The sequence below is a fragment of the Mya arenaria genome, chromosome 10 (assembly GCF_026914265.1).
Source record: "Mya arenaria isolate MELC-2E11 chromosome 10, ASM2691426v1".
NCBI lineage: Eukaryota > Metazoa > Mollusca > Bivalvia > Myida > Myidae > Mya > Mya arenaria.
In genome coordinates, this window is record NC_069131.1 from 45,780,703 (window position 1) to 45,802,353 (window position 21,651).

Below are 21,651 nucleotides of genomic sequence, written 5' to 3' on the forward strand. Positions count from 1 at the left end.
TTGCACATAAACCACTATTGACCAACATTTACCACTATTGACTGTACATTAACCACTATTGATCAACATTCCCCACTATTTATTGCACTTCAATCACTATTGACTAAAATTACCAAATACTGATTACAGAACAGAACAGAACAGAAAATTTAACAGAACAGAAAATTTATTGTTAACTTGAACATATACAGTTCATCGTTGTTACAATAACATAACACATGGCATGGCAATAGTTGATAAATGCGAGAGTGCATTATACATATATGAACTAACAATGATTTCAACATGTCAAAAGTTAAGCATTATTATTCAAAGCAGTATATCGTAGCTTAAAAGCATGTTTGCAATACAAAGCTAGTTTTCGTAGACATGCAGCATTTTCCGAGTTTAATAATTGAATGAATTTAAACATGCTTGGTCTTGCAAAGTAAAATTTAGTTATGTATTTTTTCCTAATGTCATTATATTTCGGACAAATCAAAACAAAGTGATTACACGTTAAGCACTATTGACCAGCATTACACGCTATTGATTGCTTATTAACCACTATTGACTAACATTATCCGCTATTGATTGCTTATTACCCACTATTGACTAACATCACTCGCTATTGATTGCACATTAACCACTATTGACTAGCATTACTCGCTATTAATTGCAAATTAACAGCTATTGACTAACATAACCCGCTTTTGATTGTACATTGACCACTATTGACTAGCATTTCTCGATATTGATTGCACATTAACCACTTTTGACTAGCATTACTCGCTATTGATTGCACATTAACCACTATTGACTAACATTATCCGCTATTGATTGCACATTAAACACTGTTGACTAGCATCACTCGCTCTTGATTGCAAGTTAACCACTATTGACTAACATTACTCGCTATTGACTGCACATTAACCACTATTAACTAACATTACTCGCTATTGATTGCACATTAACCACTATTGACTAGCATTACTCGCTATTGATTGCAAATTAACAGCTATTGACTAACATTACCCGCTTTTGATTGTACATTGACCACTATTGACTAACATTACTCGATATTGATTGCACATTAAACATTATTGACTAACATTACCCGCTATTGATTGCACATTAAACATTATTGACTAGCATCACTCGCTCTTGATTGCTAATGAACCACTATTGACTAGCATTACTCGCTATTGATTGCACATTAACCCCTATTGGCTAACAATACTCGCTATTGATTGCACATTAAACATTATTGACTAACATCACTCGCTCTTGATTGCTAATGAACCACTATTGACTAGCATTACTCGCTATTGATTGCACATTAACCCCTATTGGCTAACAATACTCGCTATTGATTGCACTTAAACCACTGTTGATTAGCATTACTCGCTATTGATTGCACATTAACCACTATTGAGTAACATTACCCACGTTTGAAAGGTCGGGGAGAGGGTGTCGATGGTCGAGGAGAGGTTGTCGAATGTCGTGGAAAGGGTGTCGAAGGTCGAGGAGAGGTTGTCGAAGGTCGATAAGAGGTTGTTGAATGTCGTGGAGAGGGTGTCGAAGGTCGAGGAGAGGGTGTCGTAGGTCGAGGAGAGGGTGTCGAAGGTCGTGACAAGATTGAGAGCACATACATCGCGTTAGGGTTGCTGGCGGACAAGGTCATACACGTTGAGAAGGAGTGTGAGTGTATCCGCGACAGTGTGGCTTTATTGAACGTGTCGATCAAGATCGCCAAGGAGACCGCATTTAGTATAAGCTTCCAGCCCATACGTTTGCGAAACTAAATACCACTAAAAGATCAAATCAAACAGACTTGGAGAAGTATTGTAAAGAATCTCAAAAATGCTACAATTAAAGGATTTAAAAAAAAACGATTATAAGAGTTTTACATTTCAATTCAAGACATGTTTATAATCATTTGAATGTTGAAAAAATTCGCTGGCATGGTATTGAAAGAAATTACCGAAAATGTACTTTATGTATCGAAAACGACATAGGCGATGAATTCTAACATATTTTGAAATGTACAGTCGTTGAAAAGGAAATTAAGATGCATTGTAGCCTTACCTGATAAAAAAATGCAAATACATAGTCTGTCTAAATCTTACGTGTTTCTTCTTTGTATTTTCATATTCAAATACTTAATGCTGTAACATATGAGCCCGAAAGCCGGGGGCAGTGATTACGTACAGTCTCAAGTCTGAGTTCAGACTCAAGACTCAATGTGGCAAAACTAAATTTCATTGTGATTTTCCTTCTATCAAAGTATTGATGGTGAAATTTGCTGAAATATATCACTATTTGAATGTTTTACTATTATTGACATAAATTTTTGTAAAAGAAATGGAATAAATATGATTTTTTGTTCCTTCATAAAAATGCTTTTCTGAGTCTGAGTCTAGACTTGGACTTGAGACTGTTCGTAATCATGGTTTATTAATTCAAGAGTGGGGACGCAATTTCGTTTCATGCAAACATTAAGTAAGAAATATATTTCATGGCAAACAAAATGGCGGATTTAGAATGAAAAGTACCGATTCTGGTACCAACTTTTGCCTGGTAAGTGTACCTTTTCTTTAAATTTTGAAAAAAGTGCGCGTCCAGTATGTGGCGAAAAAACATGTTCTTCGATCGACATAACCCAGGACTGACTAACTGTACTCACAATTGACCAACCTTGTCCACGATAGACTGTCATAACCCAGGACTGATATAACCCAGGACTGACATAACCCAGTACTGACTAACTGTACTCACAATTGACCAACCTTGTCCACGATAGACTGTCATAACCCAGGACTGATATAACCCAGAACTGACATAACCCAGGACTGACTAACTGTACTCACAATTGACCAACCTTGTCCACGATAGACTGTCATAACCCAGGACTGATATAACCCAGGACCGACATAACCCAGGACTGACTAACTGTACTCACAATTGACCTACCTTGTCCACGATAGACTGTCATAACCCAGGACTGATATAACCCAGGACTGACATAACCCAGTACTGACTAACTGTACTCACAATTGACCAACCTTGTCCACGATAGACTGTCATAACCCAGGACTGATATAACCCAGGACTGACATAACCCAGTACTGACTAACTGTACTCACAATTGACCAACCTTGTCCACGATAGACTGTCATAACCCAGGACTGATATAACCCAGGACTGACATAACCCAGTACTGACTAACTGTACTCACAATTGACCAACCTTGTCCACGATAGACTGTCTTAACCCAGGACTGATATAACCCAGGACTGACATAACCCAGTACTGACTAACTGTACTCACAATTGACCAACCTTGTCCACGATAGACTGTCATAACCCAGGACTGATATAACCCAGAACTGACATAACCCAGGACTGACTAACTGTACTCACAATTGACCAACCTTGTCCACGATAGACTGTCATAACCCAGGACTGATATAACCCAGGACTGACATAACCCAGTACTGACTAACTGTACTCACAATTGACCAACCTTGTCCACGATAGACTGTCTTAACCCAGGACTGATATAACCCAGGACTGACATAACCCAGTACTGACTAACTGTACTCACAATTGACCAACCTTGTCCACGATAGACTGTCATAACCCAGGACTGATATAACCCAGAACTGACATAACCCAGTACTGACTAACTGTACTCACAATTGACCAACCTTGTCCACGATAGACTGTCTTAACCCAGGACTGATATAACCCAGGACTGACATAACCCAGTACTGACTAACTGTACTCACAATTGACCAACCTTGTCCACGATAGACTGTCATAACCCAGGACTGATATAACCCAGAACTGACATAACCCAGTACTGACTAACTGTACTCACAATTAACCAACCTTGTCCACGATAGACTGTCTTAACCCAGGACTGATATAACCCAGGACTGACATAACCCAGTACTGACTAACTGTACTCACTATGGACTAGCAGAACCAGACTAGCAGAACCAGATTTTTACTAACACTATCCACTACTGCTCAGACTTTAACCATTATAGTCCAATATTGCCAACGATTGATTAACATTGCCCACTGTTGACCAACATTTCTCACTACTATTGACCAACATTAACAACTATTGGCTATCTTTTATTTAACATTAATCACTGTTGACCAACATTATCCCCAATTGACTAACAGTACTCACGAACGAACATCATTGCTAATGAATGCCCACACTTAAAAACATAACCCACGATCGATTAGCATTGCTCAATTTGGACGAACCTTTGGCTTAGATTGATCACAATTAACCAACAGTGATAAATCAACATGATTACGATCAACCAACATTTCCCACGACTGAAAATTGCCAATGATCGACCAACATTGCTTACGAATACCTTCATTAAACCAACATGGATTACAATAAATTAATATTGCCTGCGATTGATCAGCGTTGTCCACGGTGGTCGATAATTGACAACGATTGCCCATATTTAGCCATCATTGCCAACAATAAGTCAGCATTGACTCAGTTGACAGCCATTACCCACAACTGCCGACTAACGACCAACATTGCCAACGATCGGACGACATTGCACGCAATTGACCTGCAATACCAACGATTGAATAACATTGCCTGCGACTGACAATGATTCAAAAAAGAACATGATTGGCCAACATTTTCCACAAAAGATTGAACATTTCAACGATTGACAAACATTGTCCTAAAGAGGACAGCGCAGTGTTAATTGAAACATCTTTGAATCGTTGAACACATTCACTTTTCTGTCAGTATGCTGGAAAAACTGCTTGGTTTTCTGTTGGAAACTGGACTTATTTACTTGTCTTCTTGGAATGATGGCATCCATCAATGATATATCGTAAAACAATTTGCAAACAGTATAATTCATCATATTTATTAATACAAATTACAATATATGAATAAAATGATGCTCGATGGTCGTAATAATCCAGCAAAAACATTGTTTATTCTATAAGAACTGCCAATGGTGAGTCTCATTCTAAACAAATGACGGATGCGACGAAGAAATTATTTCAAGCGAACATTTGAAATAGCATGCTTTTTTCTAAATCTACATGTAAATAATAACTCCTTATATATATACAAAAATATGCCAACTTGTAATTAACTTCAAAAATTCATATCTACAACACCTAATATGTACACACATTTTAATAGCATCTGCACTTTTATCAAGAGTGTCAAAATCCGGTAAACACTTTTTCTCCGAATATAAAGTTCAATTCAATGCGATGAGCGTTATCGCAGTAAAAAAATAAAATCACCAAAGCCTATTAACTCATTTGTTATTATATATCACAAATTACGTAGCTACGATTCCCATATTTAGTCCCGAATTCTGATTAGTTGAGTAAATCTGCTGCGCATGCGCGCTTAAATAGTGACCATCTTTGTCTAACGAGTCCCCGATGGTTTTAGGTGGAGTGAGGGTCAAAAATGAGGATGTGTAACTGTTGTGCGGATCTTTCGGACTTGCTCGGTCAGTTTTGACAGGGTATGGGGTCATATGATGCATGCGTGCAGACATTGCGTCATCACTGATGTTTGCATCACGGATCTGATGGGAGTCTGTAGAGGGAGATACTGTGGACCTTTTCTCTAAAATACAAAAAAAGTTGTAAATTACTTTAAAAAGCTTCATTTTTATGTTAAAAATCTCATGCGCGAATTAAAAGTAATGAATATCTTATTTTGCTTTAATACTAAACCTACAGACAAGTGTGCCGAACTATTGCAACATGTGAAGTAAATGAGAACTACTGGAATAAACATGTATAATTGTTGATATATCTTTTTGTAGATGGTAAGTTTACAGCCATTCAAGATATGTCTTCTATTGCCTTTTTAATACTACTAGGTGTAAGCTTATGATTTATTTTATTGTTGACTTTCTTGTTTTTTATATAGTCATACGACTCTCAGGCATGCCGACATGGAAAATGCTCGTTGCGTCAGCGCCGTAGGTTTGGTCCAGAGCACCGTGTTTCACATACCTGTAGTCTCTGTCTTCACAGCGGAACTGTTGTCAGGGACACTTCCTGTTGTACCGCTGGAACTTCCGGCGCCTTTCACGTTCTTGGGTTTCCGTTTTCGGGTCTGGATGCCGTCTTTCTTCATAGCAAGGGGCCGGTTGACCTGTTGAGGTAATAATTATCTTAGTTGACGTCTGTGTATTGGCATCAATGATAAAAATGATGCATTTAATTCTTGATTTTAAGTGTTTATTAAAAACTAAACTGTATACAAATGAATGAATTATTGATTAGAATCATGCATTTCCCGTGTAGCTTGGTAAAGGCCGCACGGAAGGATCAGGAGAGATGTGGAGAGGTGCATACACCATACTGCACGTGCAGCCCCCTATCCGCAAGAAACATAAACAGCCATAAAACCTCACCCCATGAAGCTTGTAGTAAAGTCCACAGGCGTTACATACGGGCTCGCCCTCGCTGTTCCGCCGCCACAGGGTCGTCGTCGTGGTGTGGCAGTTGGCGCACGACAGACCAACCCGACGAGACGCAGACTGTAATACACAGGTTGATGTTTATGTTAGAATACTTCATCATCATCATCATCATCATTATCATCATCGTCATCGTCATCATCTCTAATCATTATTTTATTATTATTATTATTATTATTATTATTATTATTATTATTATTATTATTATTATTATTATTATCATCATCATCATCATCATCATCATCATCATCATATTCATCATCATCATCATCATCATATTCATCATTATTATAAAAACGATTTTGAATAGTAAAAACATATACGACTGTGATTTCAACATGACGTCATGTAAAGCAATGTTAACAGGTCAAGAAGAGAACTTGGAATAACGTGACGTAGTATAGCATATAATCGTTATTGTCAATAAATGATCTACTATAAACAAATCAAACGTTGATTGGTACGAGCAGCTTGGAAAAGAATTATGAATACTGTAGCTAAATGGATATCAATTGATGTGACGTCATGACAGTGCCTACTTTTAATTTCATTTTCCATTCCTCAACACTATTCATTGTAAGCAGTTTTTACCGAACACGACACTATTGCAATTAAGGTTTTGGATCCTACCCTTAAACATTGAACTTGATTTGAGATCCTACCTTGCCCCTGTTGATGAACTGTCCGTTGTTCATCCAAGGTCCCATGCCTGTCATGTACGGGTGGGTGGGGTAGAACGATTGGTAGTCCGACGTCTCGCCCTGTAAAAGAATACGTTCGTTAAACGTGGTTGGTGGTGTAGATCTACTGGTAGTCGGAGGTGTCGCCCTGCAAGAGACTATGTAAGCTATATGTGTTGGGTGGTGTAGATCTACTGGTAGTCGGAGGTGTCGCCCTGCAAGAGACTATGTAAGCTATATGTGGTGGGTGGTGTAGATCTACTGGTAGTCGGAGGTGTCGCCCTGCAAGAGACTATGTAAACTATATGTGGTGGGTGGTGTAGATCTACTGGTAGTCGGAGGTGTCGCCCTGCAATAGACTATGTAAGCTATATGTGTTGGGTGGTGTAGAACGGGTGGTAGTCGGAGGTGTCGCCCTGCAAGAGAGTATGTAAGCTATATGTGTTGGGTGGTGTAGATCTACTGGTAGTCGAAGGTTTCGCCCTGCAATAGACTATGTAAGCTATATGTGTTGGGTGGTATAGATCTACTGGTAGTCGGAGGTGTCCCCCTGTAATAGACTATGTAAGCTATATGTGGTGGGTGGTGTAGATCTACTGGTAGTCGGAGGTGTCGCCCTGCAATAGACTATGTAAGCTATATGTGTTGGGTGGTGTAAATCTACTGGTAGTCGGAGGTGTCGCCCTGCAAGAGACTAAGTAAGCTCTATGTGGTGGGTGGTGTAGATCTACTGGTAGTCGGAGGTGTCGCCCTGCAATAGAATAAGTAAGCTATATGTGGTGGTGGGTGGTGTAGATCTACTGGTAGTCGGAGGTGTCGCCCTGCAATAGACTATGTAAGCTATATGTGTTGGGTGGTGTAGACTAGTGGTAGTCGAAGGTTTCGCCCTGCGAAAGAATATGTGGACGTGTCCCCCTGTAATAGACTATGTAAGCTGTACTTGGTGGGTGGTGTAGAACGAGTGGTAGTCGGAGGTGTCGCCCTGCAATATACTATGTAAGCTATATGTGTTGGGTGGTATAGATCTACTGGTAGTCGAAGGTTTCGCCCTGCAATAGACTATGTAAGCTATATGTGTTGGGTGGTATAGATCTACTGGTAGTCGGAGGTGTCCCCCTGTAATAGACTATGTAAGCTATATGTGGTGGGTGGTGTAGATCTACTGGTAGTCGGAGGTGTCGCCCTGCAATAGACTATGTAAGCTATATGTGTTGGGTGGTGTAAATCTACTGGTAGTCGGAGGTGTCGCCCTTCAAGAGACTAAGTAAGATATATGTGTTGGGTGGTGTAGATCTACTGGTAGTCGGAGGTGTCGCCCTGCAAGAGAATAAGTAAGCTATATGTGGTGGGTGGTGTAGATCTACTGGTAGTCAAAGGTGTCGCCCTGCAATAGACTATGTAAGCTCTATGTGTTGGGTGGTGTAGACTAGTGGTAGTCGAAGGTTTCGCCCTGCAAAAGAATGTGTGGACGTGTCCCCCTGTAATAGACTATGTAAGCTGTACTTGGTGGGTGGTGTAGAACGAGTGGTAGTCGGAGGTGTCGCCCTGCAATATACTATGTAAGCTATATGTGTTGAGTGGTGTAGATCTACTGGTAGTCGGAGGTGTCGCCCTGCAATAGACTGTGTAAGATATATGTGGTGGGTGGTTTAGATCTACTGGTAGTCGGATGTGTCGCCCTGCAAGAGACTATGTAAGCTATATGTGTTGGGTGGTGTAGATCTACTGGTAGTCGGAGGTGTCGCCCTGCAATAGACTATGTAAGCTATATGTGTTGGGTGGTGTAGATCTACTGGTAGTCGGAGGTGTCGCCCTGCAATAGACTATGTAAGCTTTATGTGTTGGGTGGTGTAGATCTACTGGTAGTCGGAGGTGTCGCCCTGCAATATACTATGTAAGCTTTATGTGTTGGGTGGTGTAGATCTACTGGTAGTCGGAGGTGTCGCCCTGCAATATACTATGTAAGCTATATGTGTTGGGTGGTGTAGATCTACTGGTAGTCGGAGGTGTCGCCCTGCAATAGACTATGTAAGCTATATGTGTTGGGTGGTGTAGATCTACTGGTAGTCGGAGGTGTCGCCCTGCAATAGACTATGTAAGCTATATGTGGTTGGTGGTGTAGATCTACTGGTAGTCGGAGGTGTCGCCCTGCAATAGACTATGTTAGCTATATGTGTTGGGTGGTGTAGATCTACTGGTAGTCGGAGGTGTCGCCCTGCAATATACTATGTAAGCTATATGTGGTTGGTGGTGTAGATCTACTGGTAGTCGGAGGTGTCGCCCTGCAATATACTATGTAAGCTATATGTGGTTGGTGGTGTAGATCTACTGGTAGTCGGAGGTGTCGCACTGCAATATACTATGTAAGCTATATGTGTTGGGTGGTGTAGATCTACTGGTAGTCGGAGGTGTCGCCCTGCAATAGACTATGTAAGCTATATGTGGTGGGTGGTGTAGATCTACTGGTAGTCGGAGGTGTCGCCCTGCAATAGACTATGTAAGCTATATGTGTTGGGTGGTGTAGATCTACTGGTAGTCGGAGGTGTCGCCCTGCAATATACTATGTAAGCTATATGTGTTGGGTGGTGTAGAACGAGTGGTAATAAATGATATTGCTTCATGTGCTTAACTTGAGTGCATTTGTTTTAATACGGGAAAAGAAGCACGCGATATGTTGACCGTGATTAATTTATTGATTTATGCTCATCAATAATAGTTTTCGTGGAACTATTTATTTACAATGATTAATACTGATCAAAGTGCATCCATGCAAGTGTATCTTCAAAATTCAGTCAATTACCTTAGTTCAGATAGTGATTAAGATTACTATTAACTGCGCAATGTGTAATTTGATACCTGAAATCAATCCAGGCTTGTACATAAGTTACCATTAAATTTGTCGGAATACAACAGCTTAGAAACATTTAAACATATCTATAGGTTACAGGGAACCTTACATATATATAGCGTATCCTGTCGGTGTTGTCTAAGAATAATGGAAAGTGTAAATAGTGTAATTAAATTATTTGACTTGTCGTTTAGAATACGATACACGAATTTTCCCGAATGATTTCCGTTCGTGTCCACTTTCTTTTAAATACCCTTCAAGAATTTGTTAACAAAGTCAGTCTTCCTGGGTACGAGCAAATTTAAATACTTGTCCTATAAATAGATAACTTAAAATTGACAACACAATTTAAAGTACCCTTTAAAATGTTTAAACCAAATGTAATTTGCTGCATCTTCAAATCAGTTTTGTGACAAATAAAAAGAGTTACTGACCAGTCGTTTCTGTGTGGGTTTTAGAAGCGGTCTGTTGATGCCCCCATTCATTTTGTGGTAGAGGCCACATGCGTTACAAAGGTAATGACCAGTGCCGTCTCTCCGCCACAGAGGGGTAGAGATGGCTCCGCAATTAACACACTCTCGGGCCTCGAGGTCGGCAAAGTACTCCTGTCCATCTGCGGAACGAAAAGAGCAGTACCATAGTAACTTCTATGTTAACGCACTACTCGTGCCTGACCACCATGTCAAAAATGATATCCTTGTGTTTTGATGATCTGATCGATTCTATTTTTCATTGATAACCGTTTAAAAGAGCGTGTTGTCCTTGCAAAGCGCTGATAACTTGTATTTTAATGAAAATATGCTTTCAAGAATAACATTATTTTGGAAATATTGTAATTCTTTAATCTTGTACTTTGTAAGCTAGAAAATAATAAACAAAACCCTTAATCCAGTTTGTACATATAAGATTCGAGTGGAACTAACCCGAGCCGATCCGGTGCAATCCTTGCTGTATGGCCATGCTCCAGGGGGAAATGTCTGCTCCCATATAGGACGGGTACGGGTTTGGGCGGGCGATAGATCCTGTAGACGGGTAGCTCATCCCCTCGGTTCGTGTTGTCGGTGAGGTCGGCGCCTGCGTCGGGTCGAATGGGAATGGTTTTGAGAGCTGAGATCCGCCGTTTGCTGCCGCCGAAGAGTAACCGAGATCTGCCGGTTGCATTCCCCAGAAGGACGCCGACGACGTCTGGTTAGCGTTTCCAAGGTACTGCATTGACGGTAGGACAGACCGTGAACCAGGCACGTACATGGACCCGGGGTAGCCCAGGTTGTTGGACGTCTGCGGATCCTGGAACGTCGGTGATGCGGAACTTGGTGATGACGTCATCGGCACGAGTGACGTAGAAAACATGCCAGAGGTCTCCGAGCTTATGTCAGGTGTTGTTTCCTGTTTGGGATAGATTTTATCGTAGCTGTCGTCTCCTTCCTGTTTCTGCACAAACTGTTGGTTTTCACTGGCCTCGGAAACCTTATACAGCATACTCGCAGATCACAAATGCTCACACTCACTTTCACTACAACTACGCAAAATTCCGTTTGGGTTCCACTTAAGTAGCAGCGCCTAAATAATGAAGTTTCCCGAAATCAAATTACTTTTTTTCTACAGTTCGTTGCCCAAATTCTGTTGTCTTTATCTGAAATCATAAAGACATATGTTTAATTTTGGCTTAGTTAAAGGATCACACAATAATAGGCACAATATGACAAAAAGCAATAACCAATCACAACTGTCTATGTTTTCTACGTCATGGAAGCCACCCGTACCGATATGGCTTTTGATTGGCGACTCGCGAGAAAGAGCGATTCAAATTAATGCAATAAAATAGCTTATATAAATATGATTTCGGACAAAAAAACAACAACAAGTGATACGCAAAGTATGTACTGTTTTCTCAACGTAGAATCAGTCAATGAGTAAGAAATGTTCGGCACATTTAAATTTCGAAATATACTGGAGAAAACATAGCTATAATATTACACATCGATGAAATGGTCTGTAGTAAAATATTAATAAACATGTGTATCAGAAACAATAGTGTGTAATCTGCGTATTTTTAAAATATTTTTTAAGTTTTTTTTCTATTCTGATTATCAGTATATTTTATAGCACTTGAAAGTTTCCTGCAATTCGGCAAAATAGATGCATGTTTCATTTGGTATTTGAATATTCAATTCCATATAAAAACATATCTGAAACAAAAAATGGTTCAAGAGTTAAAGCTGCACTTTCACAGATTGAACGTTTTGAAAACTTTTTTTTTCATTTTTTGTCTTGGAACGAGCAATTTTTTGCGTAAATATCTGCAAACCAGTGATAAAAGACTGTTGACTAAAGATGAGATCGCAGATTTTTATATTTTGTTCCAAAATTGATGTTTTATGCATTTTTCTTAAACCGTTAGTAACGGTTAGTAACGTTTTAAGCCATAAAACATTAAATTTGGAATGGAAATATGAAAATCTGATCTTTTGTCAGCAGTCTTACGCAAAAAATTGCTAATTCCAAGACAAAAAATAAAAAAGTGGGAAAAAGGTAAATCTGTGCGAGTGCAGCTTTAAACTAAATCCCTACCAATTATTTTGCAAGCAATCCAAACTCATTCTTTTTTGTTTTGTTTAATTAATTAATTAATTAATTTATATATTTATTTATTTATTTATTTATTTATTTATTTATTTATTTATTTATTTATTTATTTATTTATTTAATAAATTTATTTATTTATTTATTTATTTATTTATTTATTTATTTATTTATTTATTTATTTATTTATTTATTTATTTATTTATTTATTTTCATTGAAATAATGATTTGCTTGTATAGATGATGGTATACAGTTTCTTTACCTTTGGGATATTTTGTTCCTGATTGTTACGTAAACAATGCACTAATATCCGAAAACAATAGGATGCGTCGTGTGAAATTGCATCGCGGCAACATCACAAGTATGGCTAAAAGATGAAAAGGCGGCCGCGGTGAGTAAAAGGGCTTTGCCGTGACCAAACAATTTAATCCGATTAGCTGAGTAAAGTGCTAGAATGATACGTAATGAAAACACTGCATTCATTCTTCTTTGTCTACAATTGTTCCTTTTTTACCTGCTATACATCCAAACGTTTAATTCAATGAAAATTTATTATTCACTAAATGGCTTTTCAAGATTTATAAATTATATTAAAATGGGTTGGGATATCTTAATTCTGCAAAACAGCTAATAACATAGACATATTTAGTTGTGTTTTTCCAGGCACGTGTTTTATCATATTAATTTTTACGCTCATAATATTATAGTTATGATATGAAAGAACATGTCAAAATGATTTGGGATGTTTTGTCCAACTAGTCAAAAATGACATCGGAGGTTTTGTCCCTGGAATGTTCTGTTCCTCATTTCTTGTTTCTAAAAAAAGACGAATACATTTAATATTTACCAGATATAGTTTGAGCACGTATTTCAATACCCCGTTGTACCAAATTCTTGACACACAGACGCTTGTTTTGATGTAATACAAGCACCTGTTTGCACCGGTTTCTAGTAACCCGTCAAATTCGTTGCCATAGACATGTACCAGACCAACATTAGAATCGCAGAATTTTACGAACATTCTTGCCTTTTGATAATTCTCCCGATAACGTCATTTGTTCATATGCAATGGTCCCACGTGTTCCAAAAATAAAATTTCTTTTGACAGCTTTATGAATTATTGCAAAATTTGAAATTTTAAACCCATCATCTTAACTTAACTTCTGTGTTTAAAACTACTAACAAACGAACGAAATGACAATGGTATGTTTACAGATACATATGTTGTTGTTTTTTAACAAAATTGCAAAAAATAAATATATTTTTGGAAAGATATTTACGTTTGATAAGCATCATTTACCAAAAAACACATAATGGAATATTAGTTTTAAGTATTTGTATGAAGTATACATCGTTGGCACAATAGGGTTTAGTAAACGTGTTTTATACCGCTTATGAATTAATTAAGATATTATATTGCATACAGTTGAAAAATAACTGACGCACACCGTGACATACCAATTTAAAAAGCACACAACTGTTAAAGATGCTAGCATGTTATAATAATAAGTAAGCCGCTATAATACACATGCATTGTAATTCTATGGAGATTGGAAGAAACAGGTGCGCGGTGCATTGTATTAATAAAATGCTTGCAAGAATCGCAAATTCACCAATGATTTCTCCCCCGGGACCGACGCCAGATATAACGAGTGGTCTTGGGAGGCGAACAAACCATAGGAATTAATTTTCGCAGAATTATGATTGAATACAAATTGGTCTGATATCGTAGATTCCTATATTCTGTGTGAGGGATAATACTACAAAAACACATGTAGCATTCGCACACTGCTAATAGATGTTATGCTTTCCCTTTTATTTATTTATCGCATTTTCAAGATGTATATTTTAACAATCCGCTAAAATAATGACTTTCTTTCTTCCTACAAGACTTCGAATGGATACTTAACTTTAAAAAACGGCACGCATGCATGCGCGAATGGATCCTAAATGTTCTGAAACCATTGTGCTAACATTACGACAATTGTTTTCAAAACAAAACTCAAGATAAGAAACGTAAACCTCTACAAGCCACGAACACACTTGCAAACTAAAGGTATCAATTGACGTTATGGACGGTAAGATTAGAATAAAGTCAAAATATGTTTTCTTAGAATTAACACATAGTGGGCCCCATGCCGCAATGTGTATGGTTGTGGTCGTATTTGCTCATAGTCGGCCCCATGCCGTAATGTGTATGGTTGTGGTCGTATTTGCTCATAGTCGGCCCCATGCCGTAATGTGTATGGTTGTGGTCGTATTTGCTCATAGTGGGCCTCATGCCGTAATGTCTCTGTTTGTGGTCGTGTATGCTCATAGTGGGCCTCATGCAGTAATATGCATGGTTGTGGTCGTAGACGTGCTCATAGTCGGCCCATGCCGTGATGCGTATTGTTGTGGTCGTAGACATGCTCATAGTCGGCCCATATCGTGATGCGTATTGTTGTGGTCGTAGACATGCTCATAGTCGGCCCCGTGCCGTGATGCTTATTGTTGTGGTCGTAGACATGCTCATAGTCGGCCCATGCCGTGATGCGTATTGTTGTGGTCGTAGACATGCTCATAGTCGGCCCCATGCCGTGATGCTTATTGTTGTGGTCGTAGATAGGCTCATAGTCGGCCCCAGGCCGTGATGCTTATTGTTGTGGTTGCAGACATGCTCATAGTCGGCCCATGCCGTGATGCGTATTGTTGTGGTCGTAGATAGGCTCATAGTCGGCCCCATGCCGTGATGCGTATTGTTGTGGTCGTTGATGAGCTCTTAGTCGGCCCCATGCCGTAATGCGTATTGTTGTGGTCGTAGATGAGCTCATAGTCGGCCCCATGCCGTGATGCGTATTGTTGTAGTCGTAGATGAGCTCTTAGTCGGCCCCATGCCGTAATGTGTATTGTTGTGGTCGTAGATGAGCTCATAGTCGGCCCCATGCCGTAATGCGTATTGTTGTGGTCGTAGATGTGCTCATAGTCGGCCCCATGCCGTGATCTCCCGAACAACAATACCCCGCCGTGTCAGACCGTTCTACCGTTTCATTTAAACAAATATTTATTTAGTAGTAACTTAAGCGGCCCAAGAGCGACCTGCTTGTTTGCCATTACTGCGAATGTGATTTAATGGATTAAGAACTTGCTTCTACAAGTGTCAAACTGGGTTCTGCGAAATGTCTGTGAAATCAAAATGAAGAAAACAGGATTTTTGTTTATACAACATGATCTTTTGATGTGACATTTATGTGTCTGAGATAAATGCAAATAAATAAACAGGGCGTTTCATTCTTTTTGCTAGAAGTAGTTTGTAGGTAATTATTGTGAAGCCAATAAAGGGTTACAGGTATACTGCAGATATTTCCTTTTTAGTTTAAATAAGCATATACATTTGCGATTTGATATAGAATAGTGATGATTATAACAGTGTGTGAATACCACGTGATAAATTACCCCGGTAGACTGTATTTTGCTCCCAATGAGGATTTAAATCAACGATAACATTTCTTCACCATTTTACATTAAACAAAGGACAGTCTATACCCGTATTCGTTTTTTACCGGCGTTTGATAATGCACCAGTCAATAGTAACCACGGCCCCCAAGGTCTGGGGAATAGCGGGGACTTTGACTTTCGGTCCAGCCAAGCCTGGGTAAAATCCCCGTCCTGCGGGGACGAACTGCTGGACCCTAGGTAAGGCCCATTCCCTGCTATTTTGGGGACGAAGACAAAACCACCACATTCACCCGGTAATGTCGGGCCACCTGGAAGGTTAAAACATGGCCCATTTCCCCGGCTATCCCCGGTATACCCCCGGACCTAGATGGGCCGTTGTTTCAATTGACTGGTGCATAAGGTGATTAGTTTTCACAAACACTTCGACAAACCTGTTTCCAAAGTAATGGAGTGACATTGCTCTAATAGGCGGTTATTTTGTGAAAATGTTTGTCAAAGTGTTTAGATAAAAAACTCTCTCAAAAAACACTAGTAAAAGACCAAATGCGGTGCTCTTTAAGCGGCGGAGGTTTCATTTAAACTAGTGCACTAGTAAAGTTATCTTTGTTTCTCATTCGAAGCAAAAAAAATTTTGCTCTCCGACGGAGCATTTATGCCGCAATTTATCACGTTTAATAAAACACACTGTGTACGTAAATCCACATATTAGTATAGAGATACATATTGGAGATGCCCTGGGCATGTTTGGTGCAACTAATATTTATTTTTGTTAATATTCAAACACTAGACAGTTTACTCATTAGAACGCGTGGATAAATGTACAGTGTAATATTTTTTGCTCAAACACCTATTATTTACATTTACTAACATGTGGCTGAAAATTAGTTTAATAAAGATAATTTAGCAAATATTTATACTCGCACCGGAAATTTTATTCCAGCAAATTTTCCTAGCCCAGCTAACCCTAATTGACGCGTAACGTCATAATTGGTTCAAACCGACGGCTAATTGGCTAAATCAACGGAACCAAACGAGTGAAACTGTATCTTTTATGTTGAAACTAAAGCCAAAGGCTTAATACGCGTCCCAGGGAGTTTTAATGATAACAGTTTATGTCAGCTCCCACGGATTTCGGCTACTTCTGATGGCAATTTTAATAACTTGTGTATAACTTGTGTATTGAATCCGTCACAATGCGTCCCACAATTCGTCATTCGGTTTTATTGTGTGCGATCTCGTCTTAAACCTGGGTGTAAATTTTGATCACATAGTATTTTTATTTTATTGAGATGTTCGTGTCTTTACAATTCCGCATACCAAACTGTCGCAACAGTTTTTCTGTTTAAACTGTATGAATTTTGTTTGTAAAAAATGTGTTTTCTTTATATTGGCGTGGGGTACACTGTTCTATAGACCTGACTGGTATGTACGTGAAGTAAGCGGCCTAGCGGCGTGAAGTTTAAGGCCTAGCGTCGTAAAGTAAGCGGCTTAGCGGGGTGAAGTTAGCGGCCTGGCGGCCTAACGGCGTGAACTTGGCGACCTAGCGGCCTAATCCCCCCATTTCCCAAAGGAATTGTTCATGCATTATCTTGAAAAACAATGGTAAATCAATGTTTTTTTTTATTCATATTAATATTTTATTAATACATTAACAAAGCAGCCGTAAATTGTGTTCTATTTCAGAGCATTTTTATTCTTCCAAAACAATGATAAATTTACTGTTTTAATGCACAAATTATCAATCTGAAGCGATTTTCGACATTTTAAAAAAAAAAAAGTCGAACAAGCACTTCAGCGGCCTAGCGGCCTGGCGGCACAGCCTCATACTATAACAGGTCACACAATTTGACCAGCCACCACAAAAAGTTACAGAATGTAGAAAGCAGACATGTTTGGAGGTGATAACATCTAAATAGGAATTTGTAGATTGAACAGATATACTAATAAGTAATCTATGTCCGTGGAGAGAAGCTAGGCGCTTCAAAGACACCTCAACAACATGCGTACCGGCATTTAATGACGCCAGCTTTTACGGCCGTGCACATGTTCAACACTGAACCAGCGGTTTGAAATAGTTGCTGATGTTTTAATACACATGATATGTTTTAAAAGAAAACAGTCCAGTTTTATTATTTTCTATTTGTTTAGATATTGATTGTTTTATTATATGAATACCTTTGTGTACTCAGCATACTTAGATGCACTGTATCACCGTCACTTAAGTGTCCAATCATCATAAAGTATATACATTCGCAGTATTTATTAAAAAAAAAAACTTTCGCGCAACTAGTTTAAACAAATTTGCATTGCATATGGCTTGCTTAATTTGCCGTTTGGTAAAAGTGATTATTAAAATTATTATTAAATATGACAATGAAGTAAAATAAGGGAAATATAAATATTTTAAAGAAATTCCTATACTGGTGATAAATTCATGCTTCTTTACCTTTAATATCTTGAAATCCAAAATTCTGTCAGGAATCACTCACAATAATCTTTTTCAGTGTCTTTTACAATACCCTGCAAATGAATACTAGTTTTATCTGTGCTCATTCATAGATGTTGATACAATCTTCGCAAAATATTTTCCTGCGCAAAGTAAAATTTCTTTTTAGATAAAACAAAGATAATTTTCTACTTTGTGGAGTCTGAACATAGAATGTAATCAAAATGATATCAAGGAATATCTTAACATCTTATCAAGTTCTTGGAGTAAGTTGGATTTTCAGGAATTATGCTCCACCTTACTGCCCGCCCATTTCACCATGAACACCAGTAGCATTGGGAGTTTTTCGTAACAGCAATACTCTCTACCAATGCGTCGAACAGAGATCGCGCGCTGGCTCGTCCCAACTCCACCCCCGTATTGAATTTCTTGGCATTCTTCTTCTCGGAGTTTGTGTTTATTTTGCGAAAGGTGTTGGAACAGTTTTGTAAATAAACTTGAGAAATTTAAGATAAACTGTAAATTGTGTGGCCAAACAATTTGGGTGTTTTATGAGTAATTAAGAACAACAGAAACATTTGTTTTCAGGAATTGACATGTACAATAGCGTTTTGCGAATGCTTCAAAGTTGATGATATTATTTGAACTAGGTATTGCTGCTGCCTTTGGTCGTATTTATTTGGTGTACTGTTTCGCGGAAACCAAAGTCATTTTAAAGCAAGTACACAAGTATCGTTTATTTAAATATGTTATTTTGTAATTTACGAGGGGTGTCCGGAAAGTTTTGAGACTGCATTCATAAAAAAAATACCACTCATAGGATGCATTTAAAATTTTATCAGCTGTCAATTGTATCTAATATAAACAAATCCTGAAAGTTTCAACAATATACTGTGAAGTGAACGTATACAACAAACACTGCAAAAAGTACAGGTTACAAGCCACGGAGCACTTCGTTGTCTCATTTCGTCACGTCATTTACAGTTTTTCAAAATACGCTCCTTCTGCACGTACACACTTACGGTGACAATCAACCCATTGCTTGAATATCTTTTCCAACCACCCTTTTATGATATTATGAACAACTGTTCTTTTTAGCTGAACGGATTCGCCAATTTCCCTCACTGTCCTCCGCCGGTCTTCTTGTAACATGTCTAGCACTGACTTTCACTCTGACTCAAGACTGGCGTTCTTCCACTCAGCTTGAAATCGCACGGCATTGAAACGTATATGCCAGCGAAAAAGAAAAAGCCCTTGAACATGTTGGCTTTGACTTACACCGTGTTTGAAACGTTTAAGTATTTGTAGGAGTTATTCCGCTGCCAACTCAGTGTTTGATCATAGCGCGCTGCTCCGTGCGTGATGTTGGATTTTTTTCCGACATCTTCGAAATACCTCTCTACTTCCGCTGATCGTTACAATCATGTCTACAGTCAGATTGCGTTAATAATTTACACAGTGATGCAGCTGCCGTCATTCTGTCGTCATATGTTTTGACGTGACGTTTTGGCGTCTATTATTCAGACGAAGTAGTATATATGAATTTTGAATAGTTTTCAGAAAACGTCAATTTCAAAGTGCTCCGTGAAGCGCTTGAATGTCGAATAGTGCAGCATTCAAGGTGTAAGTTTAATTCATTGCATGGCTTAACGCTTGACATTCTAAACAAGTATCGGCTTCAAAGTGGTTGCAAGGGTGGCACTTGTCTACTTGTCCTACACTGTCCATGACTGACACTGTCTACTTGTCTAACACTGTACATAACTGACACTGTCTACTTGTCCTACACTGTCCATAACTGACACTGTCTACTTGTCCTACACTGTTCATAACTGACCCTGTCTACTTGTCCTACACTGTCCATAACTGACCCTGTCTACTTGTCCTACACTGTTCATAACTGACACTGTCTACTTGTCTTACACTGTCCATAACTGACACTGTCTACTTGTCCTACACTGTCCATAACTGACACTGTCTACTTGTCCAACACTTTCCATAACTGACACTGTCTACTTGTCCTACACTGTCCATAACTGACACTGTCTACTTGTCCTACACTGTCCGTAACTGACACTGTCTACTTGTCCTACACTTCCCATAACTGACACTGTCTACTTGTCCTACACTGTCCATAACTGACACTGTCTACTTGTCCTACACTGTCCATGACTGACACTGTCTACTTGTCCTACACTGTCCATGACTGACACTGTCTACTTGTCCTTCACTGTCCATAAGTGACACTGTCTACTTGTCCTACACTGTCCATGACCGACACTGTCTACTTGTCCTACACTGTCCATAACCGACTCTGTCTACTTGTCCTACACTGTCCATAACTGACACTGTCTACTTGTCCTACACTGTCCATAACTGACACTGTCTACTTGTACTACACTGTCCATAGCTGAAACTGTCTACTTGTACTACACTGTCCATAGCTGACACTGTCTACTTGTCCTACACTGTCCATAGCTGACACTGTCCACTTGTCCTTCACAGTCCATAACTGACACTGTCCACTTGTCCTACACTTTCCATAACTGACACTGTCTACTTGTCCTACACTGTCCATAACTGACACTGTCTACTTGTCCTACACTGTTCATAACTGACCTTGTCTTCTTGTCCTACACTGTCCATAACTGACCCTGTCGACTTGTCCTACACTGTTCATAACTGACCCTGTCTTCTTGTCCTACACTGTCCATAACTGACCCTGTCGACTTGTCCTAAACTGTTCATAACTGACCCTGTCGACTTGTCCTACACTGTCCATAGCTGAAACTGTCTACTTGTCCTACACTGTCCATAGCTGACACTGTCCACTTGTCCTTCACAGTCCATAACTGACACTGTCTAATTGTCTTACACTGTCCATGACTGACACTGTCTACTTGTCCTACACTGTCCATGACTGACACTTTCTACTTGTCCAACACTGTCCATGACTGACACTGTCTACTTGTCCTACACTGCCCATAACTGACACTGTCTACTTGTCCTACACTTTCCATAACTGACATACTTGTCATTCACAGTCCTTAACCGACAATGTCTACTTGTCATACACTTTCCATGACTGACACTGTCTACTTGTCCTACACTTTCCATATCTGACACTGTCCACTTGTCATTCACAGTCCTTAACTGACACTGTCTACT

The 21,651-nt window shown here is 39.2% G+C and overlaps 1 protein-coding gene and 1 long non-coding RNA gene across 2 annotated transcripts in view; one reads left to right on the forward strand and one right to left on the reverse strand.

The window, feature by feature from the left end:
- LOC128205982 (uncharacterized) overlaps positions 1-21,651 on the forward strand; it is a 147,055-nt gene that overhangs the window by 15,063 nt on the left and 110,341 nt on the right. The window lies entirely within an intron of this gene.
- Positions 4,898-18,676, reverse strand: LOC128205979 (transcription factor GATA-4-like). Its single transcript, XM_052908100.1, has 7 exons — positions 18,484-18,676; positions 10,939-11,648; positions 10,450-10,628; positions 7,150-7,248; positions 6,422-6,547; positions 6,018-6,159; positions 4,898-5,622 (listed from the first exon to the last, which is right to left on the reverse strand). Exons 2-7 carry the CDS (start codon positions 11,492-11,494, stop codon positions 5,327-5,329), a joined length of 1,398 nt encoding a protein of 465 aa, XP_052764060.1. The 5' UTR covers positions 11,495-11,648; positions 18,484-18,676; the 3' UTR covers positions 4,898-5,326.

Excerpts from the sequence above, each read along its gene's own strand:
- LOC128205979 (XM_052908100.1), bottom strand. The coding sequence starts at position 11,494 with ATGCTGTATAAGGTTTCCGAGGCCAGTGAAAACCAACAGTTTGTGCAG. Across the intron at positions 7,249-10,449 it reads AACCCACACAGAAACGACTG|GGCGAGACGTCGGACTACCA; the intron begins GTCAGTAACTCT and ends ATTCTTTTACAG. Across the intron at positions 5,623-6,017 it reads TGTGAAGACAGAGACTACAG|AGAAAAGGTCCACAGTATCT; the intron begins GTATGTGAAACA and ends TTTGTATTTTAG.